This window comes from Manis javanica, chromosome 16 (assembly GCF_040802235.1).
Source record: "Manis javanica isolate MJ-LG chromosome 16, MJ_LKY, whole genome shotgun sequence".
Lineage (NCBI taxonomy): Eukaryota > Metazoa > Chordata > Mammalia > Pholidota > Manidae > Manis > Manis javanica.
In genome coordinates this window covers 42,955,021-42,977,995 of record NC_133171.1, presented here as the reverse complement: position 1 = coordinate 42,977,995, position 22,975 = coordinate 42,955,021, and the positions used below count along the sequence as shown (strand labels likewise).

At 38.9% G+C, this 22,975-nt stretch overlaps 1 protein-coding gene and 1 long non-coding RNA gene across 2 annotated transcripts in view; one reads left to right on the top strand and one right to left on the bottom strand.

Annotated features, from left to right (window-relative positions):
• Positions 1-9,295, bottom strand: part of LOC140846747 (uncharacterized) — a 14,925-nt gene extending 5,630 nt beyond the window's left edge. The window contains exon 1 of the long non-coding RNA XR_012126122.1: positions 9,160-9,295. This is a non-coding gene — a long non-coding RNA (uncharacterized lncRNA). The remainder of the gene's footprint in view (positions 1-9,159) is intronic.
• ENPP4 (ectonucleotide pyrophosphatase/phosphodiesterase 4) lies at positions 9,169-22,975 on the top strand. The gene is made up of 4 exons (XM_017658618.3): positions 9,169-9,494; positions 15,963-16,821; positions 17,411-17,581; positions 19,584-22,975. Exons 2-4 carry the CDS (start codon positions 15,996-15,998, stop codon positions 19,946-19,948), a joined length of 1,362 nt encoding a protein of 453 aa, XP_017514107.1. The 5' UTR covers positions 9,169-9,494; positions 15,963-15,995; the 3' UTR covers positions 19,949-22,975.

Here is a 22,975-nt window from a genome sequence, read left to right as displayed (position 1 = left end):
GGTGGCTTGAAGATTTGCTGGAGAAGATGAGAAGCAAGTGGTGGGTCAGCTTTGCAAGCAGTGTCGGGAATCACGTTGTGGTGTTAGAAAACCAACAGTTTCTTTAGCACAAAGGTTGGGCACCCCGGTATGTGGGTGGGTCCTGCCAGCAGACAGGTGGGTGATGTCAGCAAGCAGTCATGTGACACTGGCCAGCACGTGTGGGATATGTGGGATACGGACCAGCAGGTGGCATATACCTGCAAGCAAGGAAACCATACTGGCAGGTGGACCAGCCACCTCCTGGAGTATGTGGTATTACTGGCTGAATGGTGTCCCACTCCTGAGTTCCTGTTGAAGCCCTAATGCCTCATATCTCAGAATGTGACTGTATTTGTAATCAGGGCCTTTAAAGAGGTATAAGGCAAAATGATAAGGGGGGGGTGGTCCTAATCTGACAGGGGTTCTTATAAAAAGAGATTAGGACACAGACATGCAGAAGGGGGAAGACCCTGTGAAAACACAAAGCAGATGGCCTCTGCAAGCCAAAGAGAGGGGCCTTGAGAAGAAATCAGCCCACCTTGATCTTGAACTTCTAGCCTTCAGAATTGTGAGAAAATAAATTTGTGCTGTTTAAGCCACCCAGCCTACGGTAGTGTGTTGTGGTGGCTCTAGAAGACTAATACAGGTGGACAACTTCCGTAAGTCTCTGGAAGGTTCTGCTTGATCTGAGAGCTGCATCTAAGTAGCTGATGGAGGCTGGAAATACAGAAGACATGGGAGAATAATGTGAAGTTCATGAGCTGCTGGGGGGTTCTGCAAATTACTGGGTAACCCTGGCCAAAATCCAAGATGATAGCAAAAAAACTCATTGGCTCCCGTTTATCTGAGTGCTGCCAATGAATTACATGGAGAGGAAAATGAGATTTGGGTGAGCAGCTTGGTGACTCCACTGCATCTCTAGAGGCAGGATCATAGCAAGTGATCCTAAATAGAATCTGGGCGAGTGGTTTAGAAATCTGGGAGGGTGGTTAAAATCCATGATGCTGGGTGTTACCTGGGGAGCTGGGCCTGGGTGCCCTGGGTGGAGTCAGTAATGATACTGCTATCACCTATCTCACCAATGCTGTGAAGTCAGGGCTCCACAGGCTTTTGGAACAGGGGCCAGAAACCTACTTCCTTCTTCACTGAGGTGGTACCTTGGAGCTGAGTGCTGAATCTGGCTTTCTCTTCTTACCAAATATTTTGCTTACTGAACTGCTACATAATCTTGTTTCTGGGTCTGCAGAATCTGTTAGGACCTGGCCTAGGCCTGGATAGGCAGCATGGATGAGCTGCTCCAAAATTCTGTACTATGATCTAGCCCTATAATTTTGTAATAATCATTTTTTTTCTTTTTTGAGTGTTACTACACAGGGTTACATTTACTAAACATTTCCATTTTGTTTATTTATATAATTTTAACTTCAGGCATCATAAACACAGTTAAATTAATGCTAACCAATTTTATATATTCCTTCTAAAAAAGTAGCTGCTAGAGAAAAGAAGCAGCCTTCTGTTTATCTGTGAATAATTTTGCCAGTGGAACAGTGTATCTTCTACTTTTAATGGGTATCAGAAAGCATCACAATACCCAGGGCTCCTGCAACTGGAGCAAAGATATTCACATGTCTCACAAAACCAGTTATGTAACTCACCCCCATGCCTTAGGTTAAGTAAGGTAGATCACATTCATGACAGGTAAGACACAGGAAAGGGCGAAGCCAGTTTTGCTCATGTCAAGAAAGAGGGAACAGGAATGTAAATTATCCTAGAATCATCCAAGGCAGTTCAAAGGAAATACGAAATTGTCTGGGAATCTTGGGCATAATTATAAAAAGTCATGCTATTTTTCTCATCCTTCTCCTTAATACACTAATATTGTTTTCTTAAAGTGTGTGTCACAGCATTACTCTGAGCTTTAGGGTATAGCCATTACCAAGACCCCAGAGTCTGGGAGCAGCTGCACAGACAGTTTGGGGCTGATATATTCTGTTGATCATTAGTCTGTTCGCTCACGAGTTAATTCCAGTTTCAAGCCTCAAGCTGGCCTGCACACTGGCCAGTCTGGGCATCTTGCATCTGTGGCTGTCCGAGCTGGAATAGCAGAGGCCATGGAATCTGCCAGACCTGAGTTGCTATACTAACTCTGCCTCTCAGTAGCTCAGCAGTGTTGGGCCAGTGTCTCAACCTGTCTGAGCCTCCATTTCCTCATCTGCCAAGCAGGCCCTCTTACAGGACCAGCTTCTCAGGGTTATTGTCAAATAAATGAGATAAAGCAAGTAACGGACTCAGCACAGTGTGGGACACGGGGTAAGGTTAGTGATTATTATCACTGTGACCAGAAACATGTCTCCCAACCTGAACAGTGGCCAGGGAAAGGCTGAGTTCTGGGGGAATTTAGTAGAACTCAAATGTCCTGGCATTTGGGGCACATGGTTATGCATATCCTGCTTGTTCATTCACTAGGTGCATGATTGCTCCAAAAGTAGACAAAATTGACAGCTGTGTAGGTCAGATGTGTAGTGGAGGCAGCAGCTGGATGGGCACCAGGAGAAAGCTCCCTTCATCCCCTGCCCTGCTACCACCAGAGGGGCTGGATCAGATCAGGGATTGGGGATCAGCTTTGACATTCCTATAGATCTTTAGAGGAGCACCCTAATATCTGTGACTCAGAAATAGCATAGGTCTAAAGGTGTGCTTATTTATAAGCCAGTTGTGAAAACCAAATAAGACCATTATGTAAAGGCACTTTGTAGGCTGTAAAGTACCAAACAAGTCAAAGTTCAATTATTTTTCCAGACTTCTTTTCCCACCTTAAGCAATTAGTGACTTCAAATTGCCCCTTGTCAATCTGAGGCTCTTCTCTGTTTAGTGCAGAAAGCCCCCACATGTCACACACTCTTTCTAGATCCAAGCATCCCCAGAGTGAACTGTTATTGGCGCTCCATATAACACAACAGAATACAAGGTTGCTAATTACCACCTTATCTAATATTTGCTGGACATGCCTGATCATGAGACTTCCAGTGCTTTGAATCCTCAGATGCCACATAAGATTAACTGGACCCAAATCTTCAGGGGAGGGACTTGGGACATTTTAAACCAAAGCCACAGGCTATGCTCTGACCTGCCAACTTTGGGAAACAGTAAATTGATGCATGCAAATGTGTTAGTTAACTAATATATTACTCTACCTGGACTCATCTTATTTAAAATGTTCAGCTTCTTAAATATCCTGAAGAAGTTATACTAATTCTGGAGATTTCAAGCAGAAACCTAAGAGGGGATTCATGGATAAGGAGAATTCCTTATATCACACTGTTAAAAAGAATGTTTATTAAATTCTGTATACATTTTTTAGTAGTTCAATAGTTTAAAAGAGAAATGAACATCCTTGGAAGAAAAGCTAGAGACTGATCAAATGATTAGAAACACCAAATCATAAAAAAATGAAATGTAAAGTAATTAAACTTACGTAAGTTCAGAGATGAGCCACTTTAGCAAGAATCTTTATTTGTTTGAAAAGAGATATTATCTTACTTCACTGATTATAAAATACATTTTTTTCTATATTTTAGCATCTATGAAATCAGAATGTATCTTCCAGCTGATTGGCCACAATTTTTCTTAATCATACATAAAATATGCTTAACATAGTGTTTTGGATTCAATGAAATATTGAAATGAAATATAGGACATTTATCTCCATTTCTACTGACAAATAACAAGTGGTCTAGGGGAACCCTCTTACCTCTTCTTCTCCACCAGCCTGGCCATCCTTGAAGTCCCAGCAGTCAAACAGCCCTCCCTACCCCCACTCATTTCAGCCTTCTCTTCTTTACAGCTCTTACTCTCTCAAGCACCTCTTTTCTGTTTCTCTTGCTTAGCATTTATGGGCTGCCTTGCTGACCAATTAATTTTTATGCTACCTTATAACTTTATAAGATCTTTGGACTCTAAAGTTAGACGGTAAACAACTTGAACATAGAAAATTTGCTCTGTCTTTTGTTTTTCCCTAGGGCCTAACACAGGGCTCCCACCTGTCATATTCAATAAATACTGAGAATGATGGTACTTTCCTAGGGTAGCCACATACTTTATCATCCAAACAAGGACACTTTTGAGAGCAAAAGGGAGCACCAATTATTTATGTGTGACAACAGGCAAAAGCTGGGGCTATGCTGGGCAAATGTGGTCACTCTCCATGTAGAGGTCTTCCTATCCTACTATAAACTTTTTAAGGGCAGGGACAATGTTATACTCACTTCTGTTTCCATAATGCAAATGGCATGGTGCTTTGTACCTCATTACCTACTAAATTAAGTATAGCTCCTTCCTTGTCTACAAAGTAATAGGGGTTTTAATCCACCTGTCCAGCCTCAATCTTAACGACTCCCCAAATTTATATAATTATTGTTGGGAAAAAGGAATTACTTTCAAGGACTGATACACTATTATTATCTTGATGCTACACTGATGTTATTCCTTCAACCAGAATGAACAGCTCTCCAGACACGTCAACACCCTAATCCCCAGGATCTGGACTATGTAGTCTTGCATACTAAAAGGAACTTCACCAGTGAGATTAAGGTAAGGCTCCTGAGACTGGGGAGATATTATCCTGGATTACCTGGGTAGGTCCATGTAAGGGAAAAAAGGACGCAGAAGAGTCAGATTCAGAGAGAGAGATTAGAAGATGGTACTGCTGGCTTTGAAACAGAGAATGGGGCCATGAGTCACTGAGTGTACTTGGCCTCAAGAAGCTAGAAAAGGCAAGGAAATGGATACTCCCTAAGATTTTCCAGAAGTATCACAGCCCTGCCAACCCATTCTAGATTTCTGACCTCCAGAACTTAAGCTATGAAGTTTATGGTAATTTGTTACTAGCAGCCATCAGAAACTACTACACCATCTCACTTGCAAGAACCAATCAAAACTCAGCTCATCTTGGATCCATTTCCTGACTCCTACAGCCGAGTTAACCTCTGTATGAGTTAACCTCTCTCTCTCTTTTGGGCTTCTCCTACAGCATTTATGTTACTTGACAACATAATGTAAACAAATATTTGCTTTTCTTATTCCCTTTTTAGATATAAGTGATAGAAACCCAATTAAAACTAGTTTAAGGAAAGAGAATTTATTGCGTCATGTGAATGGAAAAGTCAGGGATGGAGCTTCAGGTAAACTTGGACCCCAGTGCTCAATGTCATCAGGTGCCAGGCTGCATCTATTGGCTCTGCTTTCTCTGTGTTGGCTTCATTCCCAGATAGGCCTTCCCTTTGCAGTGACAGGCACAATCACCAGCAGCTGCAGGGTTACAGGTTCCCTATTTAGCAGCAGCTGCTGAAAAACTGACTCTCAATAATTTCAACAAAAATTTGGGGATTGAGTCTTTTTGGTCTGGCTGAGTGGCATGTGCCCACCACAGAACCAATTCCTGTGGTCAGGGCAGTGAAACTGGCTCTAATAGGCTATGCATGGGCCACAGTAAGGGTGACGAACTTGTCCCAATTTGCTTGGAACTTTCTGATTTCAGCACTTAAAGTTGCATGCTCCAGAAACCCCTCAATTTAGGGCTAACTGGGATAGTTAATCACCCTAAGAATCCACTTTGGAGATGATGGGAGGTGTGGTCAGTCCTAAATAACTCCCACAGACTGAAAGGGAAAATGGGATGGTTTCCTAGAGGAATCCCTAGAAGAAGGGAAAATGAATGCTGGGCAGGCAAAAGCAAGAGAGAGATGTCCTCTCCATTTGCCTTTCCAGATGAAAAACCTTGAGGACAGGACTGAATCTTACTCATTTTTGTATCTTTCAAAAATTTGAGCACATCAAAATTTGAGCACCACAAAGGAGAGCCTCAAAAGAATTTATACTGTTTCTTGCACAACTTTATTGAATATTTCAAAAAATTCCTTAGAAAAGAATATCTAACACTGAATAGTTTGTGCTGGGTAATAAAGAATCACTTTTAAGAGGAACATTTAAAAATAGTTTACCATTTTAACATTATTCAAATGTAATCTTGCTGAAAATGGGGTGGATGGTGAGTTTAGTTAAATGAACTTTCAAATTACTGAAGTACTATCATTCTCAAGGTTCACCCCTCCCCCCCGGATATTTAAGATAAAACCTGTATTTTATGTTTTCTGTACATTAACATCTAATATATATTAAAAATGAGACTTAAAATACCCTGCCAGTGATTTGAAATTTGATTCACTAGTTTCAATTTTATTGTTCAGTCAGACTGAGCAGTGGACAGGATTGGTTTCCTCTGGGCAGGGTGTGGCTTCTGCTCTGAAATATTTTTCCTGTAACTTCTAACCTCTGACCCATTCCTGCCACCAATGAATTATACATCACCTTTAGGAGTTCAAAAGAGAACCAACTGCATTAAGAGCTATGTCTTTGATTTTGAAAGCAGGATAAAAATTTTTAAGCATTTTGTGCTAATGAATAAATGCTAAATCTTGAGTCTAGTGAATTGGGGAGAAAAAGAAACTGCCTCTAACTTGCTGCTTCCAAACATTGGCCATGGAGACCAAGTTTCTAGTTGCAATTCGTTTTTTATGAATTTAGCCAACTCAGGTCTCTCTGGGGCACAACATTCTTTTATGAATGGTGGGTTTAGATTACTGTTCTCAGCTCATTTCAATCTGTAACAGAAAATGGGTTTAAACTTTTTCCATATTTCTAAGATGTATGTAAAATTCCTTTTTCAAAAACTGGGCTGAAAGAACACTATAAATGAATGTCATTTGCCTAGCTAAGCAAAACAGTATTTATGTCTGAAAATTACATTGGAAATGAAGACTTTATGAGACTGTTCTATTTTCTTTTATTATCATTAAATTCCTCCAGTGACTCTATAGTGGGCTTTGTGGTGGACTTCTCAGCATTTATTCCACCTCACTCCCACTGAAAAGAAGTGCAGTTTGGTAAAGAGATCTCAGCTCAAGGTGTGGACTGAGTTGTTCTTCTCATACTTTCATACTCTTTGCTGGCTTAGATTTGGGCATATGACACATTCTAGTCAAAAGTGACTGAAGGAGATGGATGTTGAAGGATTGTGACAGAGAAAAAAACCCTAGAAGTCACTTGTCTCCCAGTGGAAGTGAAAAATAAGTCATATAGTTCCTTTGCTACTGTTAGTTATCTTTACTACTACAGGAACCAGAAGTCAACTCTGTTAAAGGTCAAGTGGAGAGTTAGAAAGAACCCAGGGCCTGGTGGCATTGTTGAGCTGCTAATTCAGCCAGAGGAAGCCTCCCTACCTCTGGACTTCCTGTTTCATGAGATCGTAAATATCCTTATTATTTAAGCACATCTTAAAAAGGTTTTCTGTTATGGTTAAAACAGTAAATATTTGGAGGAAAACAGAAGCTTGGTATCAAAAGATCCTTGATGAATCATTTTGTCCCTCTTTCTTGATCACATTATCTGTGAGAAACAGACCAAAGTGCATAAGACTCCCTGGTCTGACCCAGCCCCTCCAGCAGTGGCAGGGCAGGGGATGAAGGGAGCTTTCTCCTGGTGCCCACCCAGCTGTCTCCATTACACATCTGACCTACACAGCTGTCAATTTTGTCTGCTTTTGGAGCAATCATGCACTTAGTGAAGGAACAAACAGGAAATGCATAACCATGTGCCCCAAATGCCAGGATATTTGAGTTCTACTAAATTCCCCCAGAACTCAGCCTTTCCCTGGCCACTGTTCAGGTTGGGAGACATGTTTCTGGTCACAGTGATAATAATCACTAACCTTATCCCGTGTCCCACACTGTGCTGAGTCCGTTACTTGCTTTATCTCATTTATTTGATAATAACCCTGAGAAGGTGGTACTATAAGAGGGCCTGCTTGGCAGATGAGGAAATGGAGGCTCAGACAGGTTGAGACACTGGCCCAACACTGCTGAGCTACTGAGAGGCAGAGTGAGTATAGCAACTCAGGTCTGGCAGATTCCATGGCCTCTGCTATTCCAGCTCGGACAGCCACAGATGCAAGATGCCCAGACTGGCCAGTGTGCAGGCCAGCTTGAGGCTTGAAACTGGAATTAACTCGTGAGCGAACAGACTAATGATCAACAGAATATATCAGCCCCAAACTGTCTGTGCAGCTGCTCCCAGACTCTGGAGTCTTGGCAATGGCTATACCCTGAAGCTCAGACCTATGGTGCAAACTTTAGACCTTGGTTTCTAAGGTCACTACTGCAGGTTACTTATCCAGGTAATGGGTTTACAAGTATTAAATTCTTAACACCTGAAAATATTACATATGGCCAATATATAATATTTTAGTTCATTTAATTTTGTATGTTTTTAAGCACCTACTGGAGGTACAGTAGTGAACAGAAAAGAAAATATCTTTTTGGAGTTTGCCCTTGATGGGGGACAATAAATCCAGAGCACCTTAAAACATTGCACTAAATACAATAAACACTCAGTGAATACTTTTTCTATGACAGGTTCTCTGTTTGGCACTAAAGATACAAAAAGTGACTATCCTTTGCCAGGTATGCCTGGGTAACCCAAATGTTAACAAACAAATCTACTTTTATTTGGTAATTTTTCTTTCTAGTAGTAAGTTTAAAGTCACATTTGACTTTTGGACGAAGCTTCCAATTAAAGGAAGGAGCACAATCCCATATACATCTGTCTAAATTTATGTGCATTTCTCAGCTGGTACCCCTTACAGAGTTCCCTGCAGCAAACCTTACCAGTTCTGTGTTTCTTGGAGTCTTACTAGTAAATTCGTCAACTTTGCATATAAAGGTGGTCACTCTTCCAGTAAGACAGATAACTGGTTTGGTAGAACAACACTGTATTTATCCAACTCACTGAAACTGGCTGAAGCTGCTCTAGACTTGTGCTGCGCCCTGGTGCGGCCAAAGTCGCTTTTCCTGTGAACACCTGAGCTGTCAGGCGCACATCAACTAGGAACTAACTGGGAGTGTCTGTAGGCCGTGGGCTAGGCAATTGCCAGGGTCCGTTCCAGGACTCACTTGGTTTTAGGTCCCTTGAAGGGCACCAGGCTCTGGAAAGATGAAAGGGGAAGGGGGGAAGGGGGGAACGAACGTCTCCTAGGTCCAATTGAACCCCCAAGGCTGCTGTCGCCAAGTGGTACCTGAATCTAACCAATCGGAACAGGAGTTACATTTAATGCGGCTACAGCATCCAATCCGAAGACTTGTCTCAGGCTCCGCGCCCGCGGGGTCCCAGCCGCTGGAAGCCGTTCACAGTCGCGCGTCGGGAGGCTGCGCACTCTCGGGGCTTTGCCGCCGCCACAGCGGTGATCTCCGGGAGGCTGGGGCTGTTAACGGCGGTGTGGGCGCCCCTACTGCGCAGGCGCTTCGGGAAGACCTCTGCCTCGCGCGTTCCCCTTCGGGTCTCCCTCGCCTTCAGTACCCACGATTGCCGGGTTCCGCGAGCGCGGGGTTCCGTGCACTGAAAAGAAGCGGCGGCCGTAGCGGGTGAGTGTGAGCCTTGCGCGCTGGGAGTCCAGGAGGGAGATGACACCCCCTCCTCAGTTCACTAAGGGCTTTCAGAATAGCAGTGGTGAGAAAACCGGCCCCCACCAAACACACACGTACACACCGTGGGGCGCTGGCGGGGACGCCCGCCGAGGGGCCCAGAGCGCCGGCCGAGGGGCAGGCGGGGGGCGGTGCGGGAGGAGGGAAGACAATTCAGCTGGTGGGTTTGGCCTGGGGAGGGCTGTGCTGTGAAGGGTGAGGAGAGGGGAGGGCGCTGAACAGCAGGGGCAAGGGTGGAAGTGGGGGCACAGCGCCCGGGGTCGGCGGCATCGACGCACAGCGGAATATCAGATTCGTTTACGCTAATTATATAATTACATTTAAAAACTAATTTCCTAACCAAACAATGAAGGTGACATGTAAGTGGTTTTATTGGCCGGACACTGTGTTAAGCACTTTACAAATACACTTCCTTTTTTCTGCACCAACAACCCTATGAGATGGTAGTGTCACATTGTATAGAGGAAAGTCTGGCCCAGAGAAGTGAAGTGACTTGTTGAAGATTTTCCAGCTAGTGACAGGCAGAATCCAGGTTATACCAAGTTTGACTCCGGCAGGGTTTTGCTTAACCAACCAGGCGATCCGGTGGATTTAAGCCAGATGAAAACTTGCCAAGTGTTATAGGAAATCAACTGGTCTTTTTTTAGTATGGCTTACTTTTCTTCCTTTTTTTTGCTGGCTATTTTAAGGAAATCAAGTTATATTTTATCTCTTTTTTGCTTTTGAGTTATTTACAAAGTATAATTTGCGGGATGTTCTGATGAAAACACAAGAAGTACATGAGGGGTGGCATTTAGTTATGTGGAAAGTAAGGTAAATATAGCTGCTTTGAAGATACTTGCTAGAAAATTGTATGCATTGGGAAATTGGAGAATAATTTAGAATCCTAGGATTTTTTAAAATTAAGGTATTATTGATATACACTCTATGAAGGTTTCACGTGAAAAACAATGTGGTCACCACATAGAATCCTAGGATTTTTAAGATGAAGAAAGTCCTTTAAAGAGTATTTTTTTTTCCTTAGAATATTAAGAAACTAGTATTGTAGAGGAAACCACCTATCTACATGCCTAGGCAATAATGATATTTTTATTTTAAAGCTGTTATTAAGGCTGTCATTATAAATAATAGTTGTGAAGTGCTTAGAGTAAGGCTTTTGTATTGTGGAGCAGATGGCATGTTAATAGTGACAAATATCTTTCACCATATCCTGTAACTGTCATATTCTCCCAACTTCACATGGGCTAAGAAAGCCGGTGAGAATTCCCTGACATGCATTCCATCCTGGTAAGAAAGTCATCCCAGATGAGGTAGTGTGTTTTGTGTTCTGAACTGATGAAGACTACCACCACTTCTCATTGCCACTGGGATATTTTGATGTGGTCTGGATGAGTCTGCTTTTTTTTTGTCGCTTTGATTTTTTTTTTTTTTTGGTTTGCAAAATTACACAGTTTCTACCAATGTTTTGTAATAAAACAATTAGTGATTTTCGCTCCTTAAAAACTACTTGAGAACTTCTCACTGGCATTTTGTTTATAGCTTAACACTCCTTGTTAGAATGAAACAGTATTCAATTAAGATAGATATAGGCATTACTAATGAAAGATGTGGCAGGAAAAGTTCTGTTCATAGTTTGAAGATTATTACTAGACTTGTACACTTGTTGAGGAACATGAAATTAGTTAAGAGCACAGTGAAACTACTGATTTCTGAGCTTGGCTAATTACTGGACTTCAGCTTTATCATAGGTACAAAGAAGGGATTAGACTAAATTATTTCTGATTATTTTGTAGTTTCACAGTAATATAATCCTGCCTGTCATAGTATAGACTTTTTTCTAACAGAACAGCTTTGTAACTAGAACGGAAAAAAATAAAGTAAATTTGAGCACCTGTTCTGTTTGTTCATCCCCAATTTACAAACACAGAAGCAGCTGGGAAAAGTTAGATCTGTCCACAATTGTGAGCTCAAATTCTGGATCCTCTGGATTTCAGACCTCACAATCTTTCCACTTTGTCTGTCCTAAACCTGGGGACAAGGATCCTAGCAGTGTGCTAAGGGACTGTGGAACCCTAGCTTAAACAGCACATGTACCTTGAGCATCCTCTTCACTCAAGATTTGGGGAAGAAAGGTTTTGATTTGTATGTAGTATTTTGTGAGAAAAGAGCAGAAACAGGTTTTTATTTGCATACGGAGGTGATGTGAAAATTTTCATGTTAAAACATGAATATATATGGCTATACTATGGATTACAAATTTTACACAATTTTTGAGGTAAAATGAAACATCATAGATGTTTCCTGTTTTATAGCCAGGCATTTCAAATACTTTTAAGATTACAATTTCCTTTTCCTCTACTCTTTTTCTGTTAATAGTTTGTTGAGATATGTTTCATATGTTATCCAATTCACCCACTCAAAATGTACAATTTTATGGAGTCATCCACCTTTTACCACAGTCATGAAAATATTTTCATCATCCCAAAAAGGAGCCACATACCCATTAGCATTTACTCATTTCTCCCCAACCCTGTGCCCCAGGCAACTACTGATATACTTTCCATCTCTACAGATTTGCCTGTTCTAGGCATTCATCTCATTGGAATCATATAATAGATCTCTTGTGACCATCTTCTTTCCCTTATGTAATATTTCAAGTTATATCCAAGCTGTAGCATATATCAGCCCTTCATTCCTTTTTGTTGCCTAATAATATTCCATTGTATGTCTGTACCACGTTATTTATCCATTGATCATTTGATGGACATTTGAATTGTTTCCATTTCTTGACTCTTACAAATACTGCTGTGAACATTTGTGTACAAGTTTTAGTGTGGTCATAGGTTTTCATCTCTCTTGGGCATACCTAATGGTAGAATTTCTGGGTCATAGGGTAATTCTGTTTAAACTTCGAAAGAACTGCCAGAGTGTTTTCCAAGTGGCTGTACCATTTTACACTCTCACTAGCAGTGTATGAAGGTTCTGATTTCTCTATCCTTGCTAATGCGTGTTGTTATCTGGCTGTTTGATTTTGTCCATTCTCATGGGAATGAAGAGGTATTTCAATTGATTTTGATTAGCATTTCTCTGATGACTAATGATATTGAGCATCTTTTCATGTGCTTATTTACCATCTCTATATCTTTGGAGAAATATCTTTTGAGATCTGTTGTTCATTTTTTAATTGGATTATTTGACTTTTTATTATTACAGTTCTTCATATATTTTAGGTACAAATTTCTTACCCAGAATATGATTTGCAAATATTTTCTCCCATCCTGTGGGTTGTCCTTTCTCTTGCTTCGTGGTATTCTTTGAAGCACAAAAGTTTTTAATTTCAGTGGAGTCCAGTTTATTTATTTCTTTTTTTTGGTCATTTGTGCTTTTGGTGCTGTATCTCAAAAGGCTTTATCTAACCCAAGGTCATGAGGATTTACTTCTGTATTTTCCTCGAAGACTCTATAGTTTTAGTTCTTAATTTTGGTATTTGATCCATTTTGAGTTAATCTTTTGTGTAGACAGGGGCACTTTGAACTTTTTGTTTTTTTAATTAGGGGCGTGTCATGAGCAGAGCTATGCCCATGAAGGTTTAAGTTGGGAACAGATATTGGGTGAGAAAGGGGAAGGCAGTTGAGATAGGAAGGTCAGCTAAAAGATAAAAGTGCTCAGAACAGGAGGTATTGGGGATTTTAAGAAGTACAACAGCAGAGATGAAAAAGAATGGGTAGCTGTTAAAAATTCTTGTTAAAAATACAGGTTCCTGACCTCTGCTATAGACTGACCAAATCAAAATGTCCTATGTGTAGAGACTGGTCAGCTGCACTTTTAACAAGTTTCCCTCAATGAATCTGATGTCTGCTCAGCTACAGTAGATGATATGAAGATAGAATTGGCCAGGCTGGCAACTGATGGTGTACTCAGGACATCTCTGTATGAGAGCATAGTAAAGCTGTATTAAAGGATTAGGAAACTAAGGAAAGGGAGAAGGTTTGCGGGTGCCCAGAATGCATTCAGTTTGACATAAATTAGATTTGACTTGCTGGCAGAATAATTTGTGCAGTAGGATTGGTTGAGAATGTAGATTGGTCACTCAGGGCAAGAGCAGTGCAGTAAAGAATGTTGGTTTTTCTTTAAGAGATTTATGAATATCTCTAGGAAACTGTGCCACTGATTTGCTGTTTTAGTCTTCTTTTTATTGGAAACAAATATTTGGGTATGAGAAAGTAGCTGTACTCAGAAAGAAACCAGGAACTGCTGATCAGTTCAAGCTTTCATGGCTTCCACACAGTCCTAAGACTTTTTGGAACCAAGGGCAGCAGCCTGCATCATATTCTCTGTATAAACTATAGGTGAGAAGCACCAAATACTGAGTGGAAAGAGACGTACTACTATCTAGTTTCTTGGTAGCTAAAATTGATGAGATATGACTGGGCTGTGTCTGTGCAAGTATGTCTATTGTAAAACATAGAATTGTTACTCTTTTCTTCGGAGAGGTGGTTTTATTTTGTTACTCTTGTTTGGGGTTTCATGGATAGTGCCAGCAACAGGTGATCCATGCACACACTCAGAAGGCAGCTCACCTCTGGGTAAAATATTAGAGATTTTTCCAGACCCAGAGATCCTACCACAGGATTCTGTGGCTTTGTTCTTCAAACTTTGAGGTCCCTGGTTTCCAGAAGGCCACAACTTTAATCAGTGAGTATTTGAATGACTACCTCATACATAGATCATCTAGGTGGTGTGTTTGAAAGAAAGTCTCTACCTTCAAGTGTTTGCTGTCTGGTTGGGAAAAAGAACACAAAGTAACTCATGAACTCTCATTATGTTGGTTAGCTCCCTGCTGCCATGCCCAGGATCTGTAGGTGCACGCCCTTGGTGCCAGACCGTGGCCCTTAACTCTGAAACAATGAATTCACTCACCTGACTCTGAACACCTCACATCCTTGCAACTTTCACTGAACATTACTTTTAAAACAGTGTTTTTTAAAACTTCATAAGAACCTCTAGTCCAAAAACCTCTCTACTTCTTGCACCTGTATCAGTTTAAAGGTTAGATGCTGCAACTCAGCATTCCAGCCACTCTTTAGTCAGTATCTTCAACTTCTTTTGTCTTGTTGCAGTTTCTGGCAGAATCTCAGGCTCAGGTAGCTGCATGTTTTGTTCATGCCTGTGCCAGGGCCACTGAACTGCTAGGAAAAACCAGTCAGTAGTGTCACTCTAAAAATTCACAGCACCTAATGTCCACAACGACCACCAGTCCTTACTGTTGTTGCCTGGTACTCTCTGCCATTTGCCACATTGGCCATTTTGGCCATTCTCTTTCTCAAATTGCCAAACTTTTTACCTACTCCCTCTGGGTAGGTGACCCTATGTCTTTCAAAACAGAGAATGCAACTCCCTTCACTTCCAGCCCTCAAACGCTTAGCTTACCTAGCCTTCGCTCCTTCTCTCCTGTTTGTAATGGGAGCGGTATCCTGCTCATCCAAAGGGAATCATTCTGCCCAAATCACATAGCCTGTGTTCTTTGGGGCCAATGAAGATGGTAGCTGAAGGCAGAGGGACTTATTAGGGGAAAGCTGTTTTTGTAAAACCAGTGGATTCTTAAAAACGAGCAAAAAGTCAGGGAGATCTCTGAGCCTGGGGTATTTGGTAGAATAGTTATGTCTTTGATAGTAAAAGGGAAGTTTAAGAAGGATGTGGTGATGAAATTCATTTCAACAGCTATTGGATTTCCTTGGAAGTCACCGTAGCAGTCAAGTCCCTGTAGGCTTTGTCTGTCAGCCTTATTTGAATATTGGGCAGGAACAGATCGAGGTAGGTCCCTTCTCTCAAATAATATTAATTTCTTATTCCCCTTTTTTTAATGCCAGTATTTTCAACAAGAACTGGTGATGAGCCAGTATGATCCCCCACTACCAATTTCTCTGGACTAAAATGAACTATTGGGTAGCAGTCATTAAGCTATAAAAATAATCTCCCTCTCTGGAGCCTCTCTGAAAGCTTGGCATTATTTTTATTTCGTGCCAAAGGATGATTTTTGTTTTTTCATCTGTTTCTTACCAAGTCTTCATAATAACTGCTGCCGCTACAGAGAAGCAAGGCAGCCAAGCAGAAATGTTTATATGGAGTGTAGGCATGGCCTGCATCCCCTTCAGAGCTTGGAGGAGGGAGGGGGCAAGACATATATAAGCAGGAAGTTGGACAAGTAAAGGCAACTTTAATTTTTTCCAATTTTAGCTTTATTCAGTTATCTTTAAATGACATCATGTAATTTTTAAGTCGATATAGGTAAAGCCAGTATATAAAACCTTTACAGACGTTGACTCTCTTCTCCTGATGGCTAAGCTTTTGAAACCTAATCCAACTCAAATAATATAACTACTTACGAATTGTGTTTTTTTGTTTTAGGAACCCTGATCGCTCTCCTTCAACAGGTTCATTATGAAGCTATTAGTAATACTTGTATTTTCTGGACTTTTAACTGGTTGTAGAAGTAACTCTTCCTATAGTTTGCCACCTAAGTTACTACTGGTGTCCTTTGATGGCTTCAGAGCTGACTATCTACAGAACTATGAATTTCCTCATCTCCAGAATTTTATCAAAGAAGGTGTCTTGGTAGAGCATGTCAACAATGTTTTTATTACAAAAACATTTCCAAACCACTACAGTATTGTAACAGGCTTGTATGAAGAAAGCCACGGCATTGTGGCTAATTCCATGTATGATGTCATCACAAAGAAACACTTTTCTGACTTTGATGACAAGGATCCTTTTTGGTGGAATGAGGCAGTACCTATTTGGGTGACCAATCAGCTTCAGGAAAACAGATCCAGTGCTGCTGCTATGTGGCCTGGTACTGACGTACCCATTCACAATACCACACCATCCTACTTTATGAATTATAGCTCCTCCGTGTCATTTAAGGAGAGACTAAATAATATTACCATGTGGCTGAGCAATTCAAACCCACCAGTCACCTTTGCAACACTCTATTGGGAAGAACCGGATGCAAGTGGCCATAAATACGGACCCGAAGATAAAGAAAATATGCACAGAGTGTTGAAAGAAATAGATGATCTTATTGGCGAGCTAGTCCACAAACTCAAGGTATTAGGATTGTGGGAAAGTCTTAATGTGATAATTACAAGTGATCATGGGATGACCCAGTGTTCCAAGGACAGGCTGATAAACTTGGATCTCTGCATTGATCATTCCAAATACACTCTTATAGATTTGAGCCCAGTTGCTGCAGTACTTCCCAAAATAAGTAAGTAAACTTTTAGCCAAGGGTAATTGAATGGGGCAGTTGATTGAAGAGGGTTTTGTGAAAGAATGCTTTCTGTAGTTTAGGCCATATGCTCTTACACTTCCTCAGAGTGGGGTTATGTTTTCCCCCTAACTTACCAGTTTCTAAGCAATTAGCTTTCATTGTAGGTTCAATGTGATTCTTTCTTTATCCACAGTAATGGAAAAAGAAATTTTTTATCCTTAAAAGACATCTTGGATTTTTTTGTGAGATAAACCTTTTGTCTATTGATCTTAGAATTAGTAATTAGTAGTAATGTAATTAGTTTATATTTACCTAGGAACCTAGACATGTCCCCTTTGTATAAAAGTCCATCAGGGATGATCACTAAATGAAAGATATATGAATGCTTAAAAGGGGTGTGTGTGTATTAGTCCCCAGCCCTGTCACATAATTATCATTGCTTTTTTTTTTTCAAGAGTTAAAAGTTATTTGATAGATGATTGTGACATTGTTCAGAATTTATTTCCTGTTAATTCTAGGTAGAAATATTTTTTTCCTGATTAATCAACCATGACTTTTTTCCTTTGCTATTTCCTTTTTCTTCTAGATAGAACAGAGGTTTATAACAAACTAAAAAACTGTAGCTCTCACATGAATGTTTATCTCAAGGAAGACATTCCTGCCAGATTTCATTACCAACATAATGAGCGAATTCAGCCTATTATTTTGGTTGCTGATGAAGGCTGGACAATTGTTCAAAATAAATCATCACCAAAATGTAAGTATTTATTTAGGATACTTCTGTTGTAGCCTAGAAATAAATCATACATTGTGACATTGTTCTGTTTATCGAGTATTTTGATTTAGAGATGTTGACAGTATAATTGGTTCAGTTTCCAAGTAGTAATTGCCAGGTCTTCATTTGATTCTCAGGTTTTTATTTGATAGCCATTTTACAGTAACCACAATTTCACCCTTAGATTAGAAGGTTGGATGACCTGAAGGATCAAAGTGTGATTTTACTTTCTTACCAAAACTGCTATTGTCAGTAACTTCGTTCTCATGATTTGCAGAAAATGTGAGAGAAGAAACAAAGAAAATAAAAGAGAAGAAACAAAGTAAAAGGGGAGACATTAGCTAGTTCAAATTCTTATTTTTTTGTATCAAAAAAATTTTGTCCAAGTAACTCTAAGTCTTTCTCCAATCATGAAATCACTTAGCTGAATGCTTTTGCTATTTAGGACACTGGGGAAAAGGTAAAATCTCTCCTAAAACAGAGGAAATGTATAGGGAAGAGTTGTAGTTTTTCCCTGGACTGAAGCTCACTTATCCATATGTTAAATTCAGTTTGAATACTTAAAAAAAATTGACTTTGTAGTCCTTAGCAGAGATCAGAAATTTTTTTTTCTGTAAAAGGCCAGATAGTAACTATTTTTGGCTTTGTGGTCCAGCTGGTCTCTCTGCCTCAGGTACTCAATTCTGCCTTTATTGTGAAAAAGCAGCCATACACAGTATGTAAACAAATTGACAAGGCAGGGTTCCAGTGAAACTTTGTTTACAGAAACAGGTGGAGGGCTGAATTTGTCCAGGGGCCATATTCTGCAGATCTCTGATCTACAGCAGTTCAGAAGCATCAGAGAAGGATGAAACTAAGGGTCAGTGGAATTTATATATTACATATATTTAGGTTATATACTCATTATTGAAAACTTGGAAAATATATAAAAATTCAGAAAACAGAACAAAAGATATCGATAATCCCTTAATACAGAAGTACAGATAAATGTTAATTGTGGGAGTTTTCCCCCTTCTAATTTTTTTCTTTATATATACAGGCATTTTTTACATTATTGAAATTATGGTATCTAGATAGTGCTATATTCTTTTTATTGTATTGGTCACATGTATCATTTTTATTATGAAATATTTCAAATGTACAATGACTATAACAAACACCAATATACTTATCACCCAGTTACTTGCACTTCATATGAAACTAGGAGCTTATTAAATGCAACTGTTCTACATTAAAAGTCAGTATTTGTTAAAACTAAGCTAGAAATTGAGAATCTGGCATTGGGATATATCAGAAATCATAGTGTTTATTGAGTTAGACTTTTACTAGAGTTATAAGTTGGACTCATCTGGCTAAGATTTCACAATCTCGTCTGTAACATTCTCAGTTATCTGACCCTTCAGATGTTGAGGTGTTCATCAACTGTCAATAAACTAGTAGTATATTATATAATCCTATTTCTTATCATGGATGCGGTTGACATAGATAAGGCTGCAGATTCAGTTATTCTCCACTCACTTCTGCTCTCCCCAGTATGTAGGACCCTTGGTCTGATCACTCTCTTGTTTTCTTCAAACTACAGTGCTGTTTGCCAAGCTTTTGCAAACAGTGCTGGAGATTGGCAAGTGAAATAAGTGGGCTAGGACTACAAGATTAAGTACATCAGATTGAGAAATAGTTTTAAATCCTGAGGTCATGACTGTGAAAAGTGTATGTATATGTGTGTGTGTGTGTGTGTGTGTGTGTGTGTGTGTGAGTGAGAGAGAGAGAGAGAGAGAGAGAGAGAGAAATAGAGAAATAGGGGACATGGCTGGGTTGAGGAAATAGAAAAAATTTTATTTCTGGCCCCCGTCTGGCCCAGCTAGTCAGAATCTTAATGGATGGGATTACACTTGCAATAATCTAGTATATTTATGCTAAAAGTAAGTTATTTTATAATAAAAAGACTTATCTCATTTGCTAACATCATTTTGTTCTTTTTCAGTAGGTGACCATGGTTATGATAATTCTTTGCCTAGTATGCATCCATTTCTAGCTGCCCATGGACCTGCATTTCACAAAGGCTACAAACACAGCACAGTTAACATTGTGGATATTTATCCAATGATGTGCCACATCCTGGGATTAAAACCACATCCCAATAATGGAACCTTCAGTCATACTAAGTGTCTGTTAGTTGATCAGTGGTGCATTAATCTTCCAGAAGCTATTGGAATTGTTATTGGTGCACTCTTGGTCTTAACCACTCTAACGTGCCTCATAATAATCATGCAGAATAGACTATCTGTACCCCATCCGTTTTCTAGACTTCAGCTACAAGATGATGATGATGATCCTTTAGTTGGGTGATGTGCTGGGGTTTATACAGTGTCTTTGATTAGTCACAGAACAAGGATATACCGAAAGAGTGGTGTCCTAACTATTTGCGAGTATACTTTGGAAGTCAAAGAACTTAGACCAAGCATGCTAAAATTATTTTGTTTTGTTTTTCTTTGTGTTTTGGTGCATTAGCTAAAACAGAAAAGCCCTGACCCCATTAAAAACTGTAGTAAATCATTAGTTAACACCAACTGTTTCTTTAAGTAGAAATATTTTTTAAAAAGAATATGCCTCTGCCTTTTTTTTTTTTGCAATGAAGATTTGACACATCTTTGAATGAAAAAATACAAAATTTAGTAGGCATGCTAATTAGTTTTTGTATTTGTAAATGAAACAACAAATTCTGTGCAATTAAGTGGATTTTGAGTATCAGGGAGGAAAAGTTTCCTGTATTTTTATATTTACCTTTAATAGAGTTTATATCCCAAGTAAAACCCTTGACATAGGAAATTTTCTGATGGTTAATAAAATCAGCTAACCAGACAGAACAGATCTAGTATTCTAATAAATTATTCTAAGAAAAGCTATTAAAAAATTAAAGACCATGTGGCTCAAAGCCAGTCCTCACCCTTGTGTCAAGACCTTTGCACTTTTTGAAGTCTTTAGTTATATCTTTTGAAGATTATTGCTAGTAAGAAAATAGAGAAAAGTGCTTTTCTCTATTTGTGCTTACTGCCTTTGTGTCAGTTACATAGTTGTATGTGTGCACAAGTGTATTTGTGTGTATAGGTGTGCAGACTTCATGCAACTTACAGGAGGTCAGAAGTAGCCTGGACTGTAGGCAGGTTTCTACATTCCCATGGAACACAGCTTTCAGGAGAGGTTGTATTTGCACATCATATTTGTTTACTTTCTTCTAACTCAAGTTCTCTAACAAGTTAAAAATCGTAATTTTAAAAAAGTTATAATTATGCACTATTTTTAACTTTCATGTTGTTTATTGTAATGCAAGGTATCCAAGTGCTGCAGAAAAACGTATGACCTCAATACAAATCTGGTTCTGAATGGTTTAGAATGAGGGAGATTTTTATATTTACCTTTAGGACTTTTACGCCTTTTTAGGCAATAGTTTAAAAACTTCAAATGGAATTTAGTATCTTTTATCTTTTATGTTATTCATATGTTAAGTGGCAGAATAAGCTTTAGCATTTTGTTAACATTCTGTTGCCTGCTTTTTTCTCCAATATTTGAGTCAGAGAAATAATCACATGCTGCTCTTGGTTTTTAAACATACTTGTTCAGAGCCAAGGATTAATTGTGAGGAACTGTCATCCTACCTTTCTTTGCTAGGTGGTACCTTCTAATAATAAATGTTAGTATGAAGAAACTGAGTTGTGGCAAACTAGATTTTATCTATTAAAGGAAAAACTGGGTTCAAGACCTTCAGCATCTGAGTCAAGCAATTGATACTAATAATGTGATCTTTAAAGTTTTGACAAGATAACAAACTAGGTACTGGTTTTACAGATACAAAAATTATCCACAGTAAATATGAAGCCCACTTAAATGTTGACCATCTGTGATGGTAAAGAACTGTAGTGCAATTCATCACATATAACTCATCCTATTTGGTCACTGCTCATTTCCTGATCCTGGTATTTGGTGCCTGTTTGTATTTGGGGGTCTTGAGAAAGCATTTTTATATCCTGCATAAATACCTATGCTACTGGTCATGAGTGGACTATAATAAGAACAGCATAGTAAATACAACCAGTAGAATAATTTTACTTTCTACAAATACTATTTCTCATTTTTCCCCTCACATTAAAGTTATCTTAAAGGTTAATAGTTGATCTGAATGGAATAGTACAAAAATTTCTACATCAATTTCTACTAATAAAAAGAACATCACACTTAAAGCAGTGGGCATTTTTTGAAGTCTGAAATGTTGCAGCGTATTTTATATTAATTGAGTAGAATTTGATCCTCGCAATGGTGTGTGCTAGTGACTGCATTAGCTTTATTGGTGGTTGTGAGTTTCAATAATCTATACATGGCATCCAACCTCTGAGTGGATTTCATATAGGATGAAATAGGAAGGGATGCCCGATCAGTGTCTTAATTCTTTGAACAAAAGACATTTACCTATGTCTTGTTTTTCACTCCATTCTCAAAACATTCACTTTAATTAAAATTGTGAATTTTAAATGTATATATTGATGGGACAAGACAGTACTTATTTAATCAGAAGTTTATTTATTATTATATTGAACTTTGTGTTAATTCATTTGTATCTTTAAGAAATTATCCTGTTAAAACCAATGATCCTTCTAATTCACTGCGAAAATTTTTTAGAAAAAGTTAGCCTTTCAATTAAGGTTTGGTGTGTATTTTGTTAGATTCACTAATATGCTGCTCTGTTTTCTGGGTTATACAAAGTACTCGGCTCCAGGAAACATTTAACTGTTTAGGACAACAGTAGTCAAGGTAATAGGAAAACTTTTTATTAAGTATTTTTTGTTAATTCAGTGAATTCAGAATAAGCACATTTACTTATTATAGGGACAGTTCTGCTATATAATTATAAAATGCAAGTTTTTTTGGTAAATAGCAATAGAATAAAAATTATTTCAATGTTCTGTACTATAGGCTTTGTGTGATTATTCCATTTAGGTTGTTAAAAGAATTTAAAGATAAATTTTTGGAAAATTAAAGAATTAAAAATGCCTCATCATTGTTCTGGGGTGTCTCCCTCTCTTGCCCCTATCTGATAAGCTTTAAGGATGATGGCATTTAATTCCTTTTATTTGAAGGGTTTTACATGTGAATACATAAAACTACAAATGAACAACAAAGATGACATGGAAAGTGTGTGTTTATTTTCAGTCCTTAAAATTGTGTGAATAAAATGATATGATTGTTTTAAAGAACTCTGTTATGTAGTGCCTTAAAGCAAAATACAGACTATATTGTTTGAATCACAGTTAAGGACTTTGCTTGTTATTTTAAAAATTATGTGAATAAAATGTCAAACATTCTTACTCTAATTTTATATAA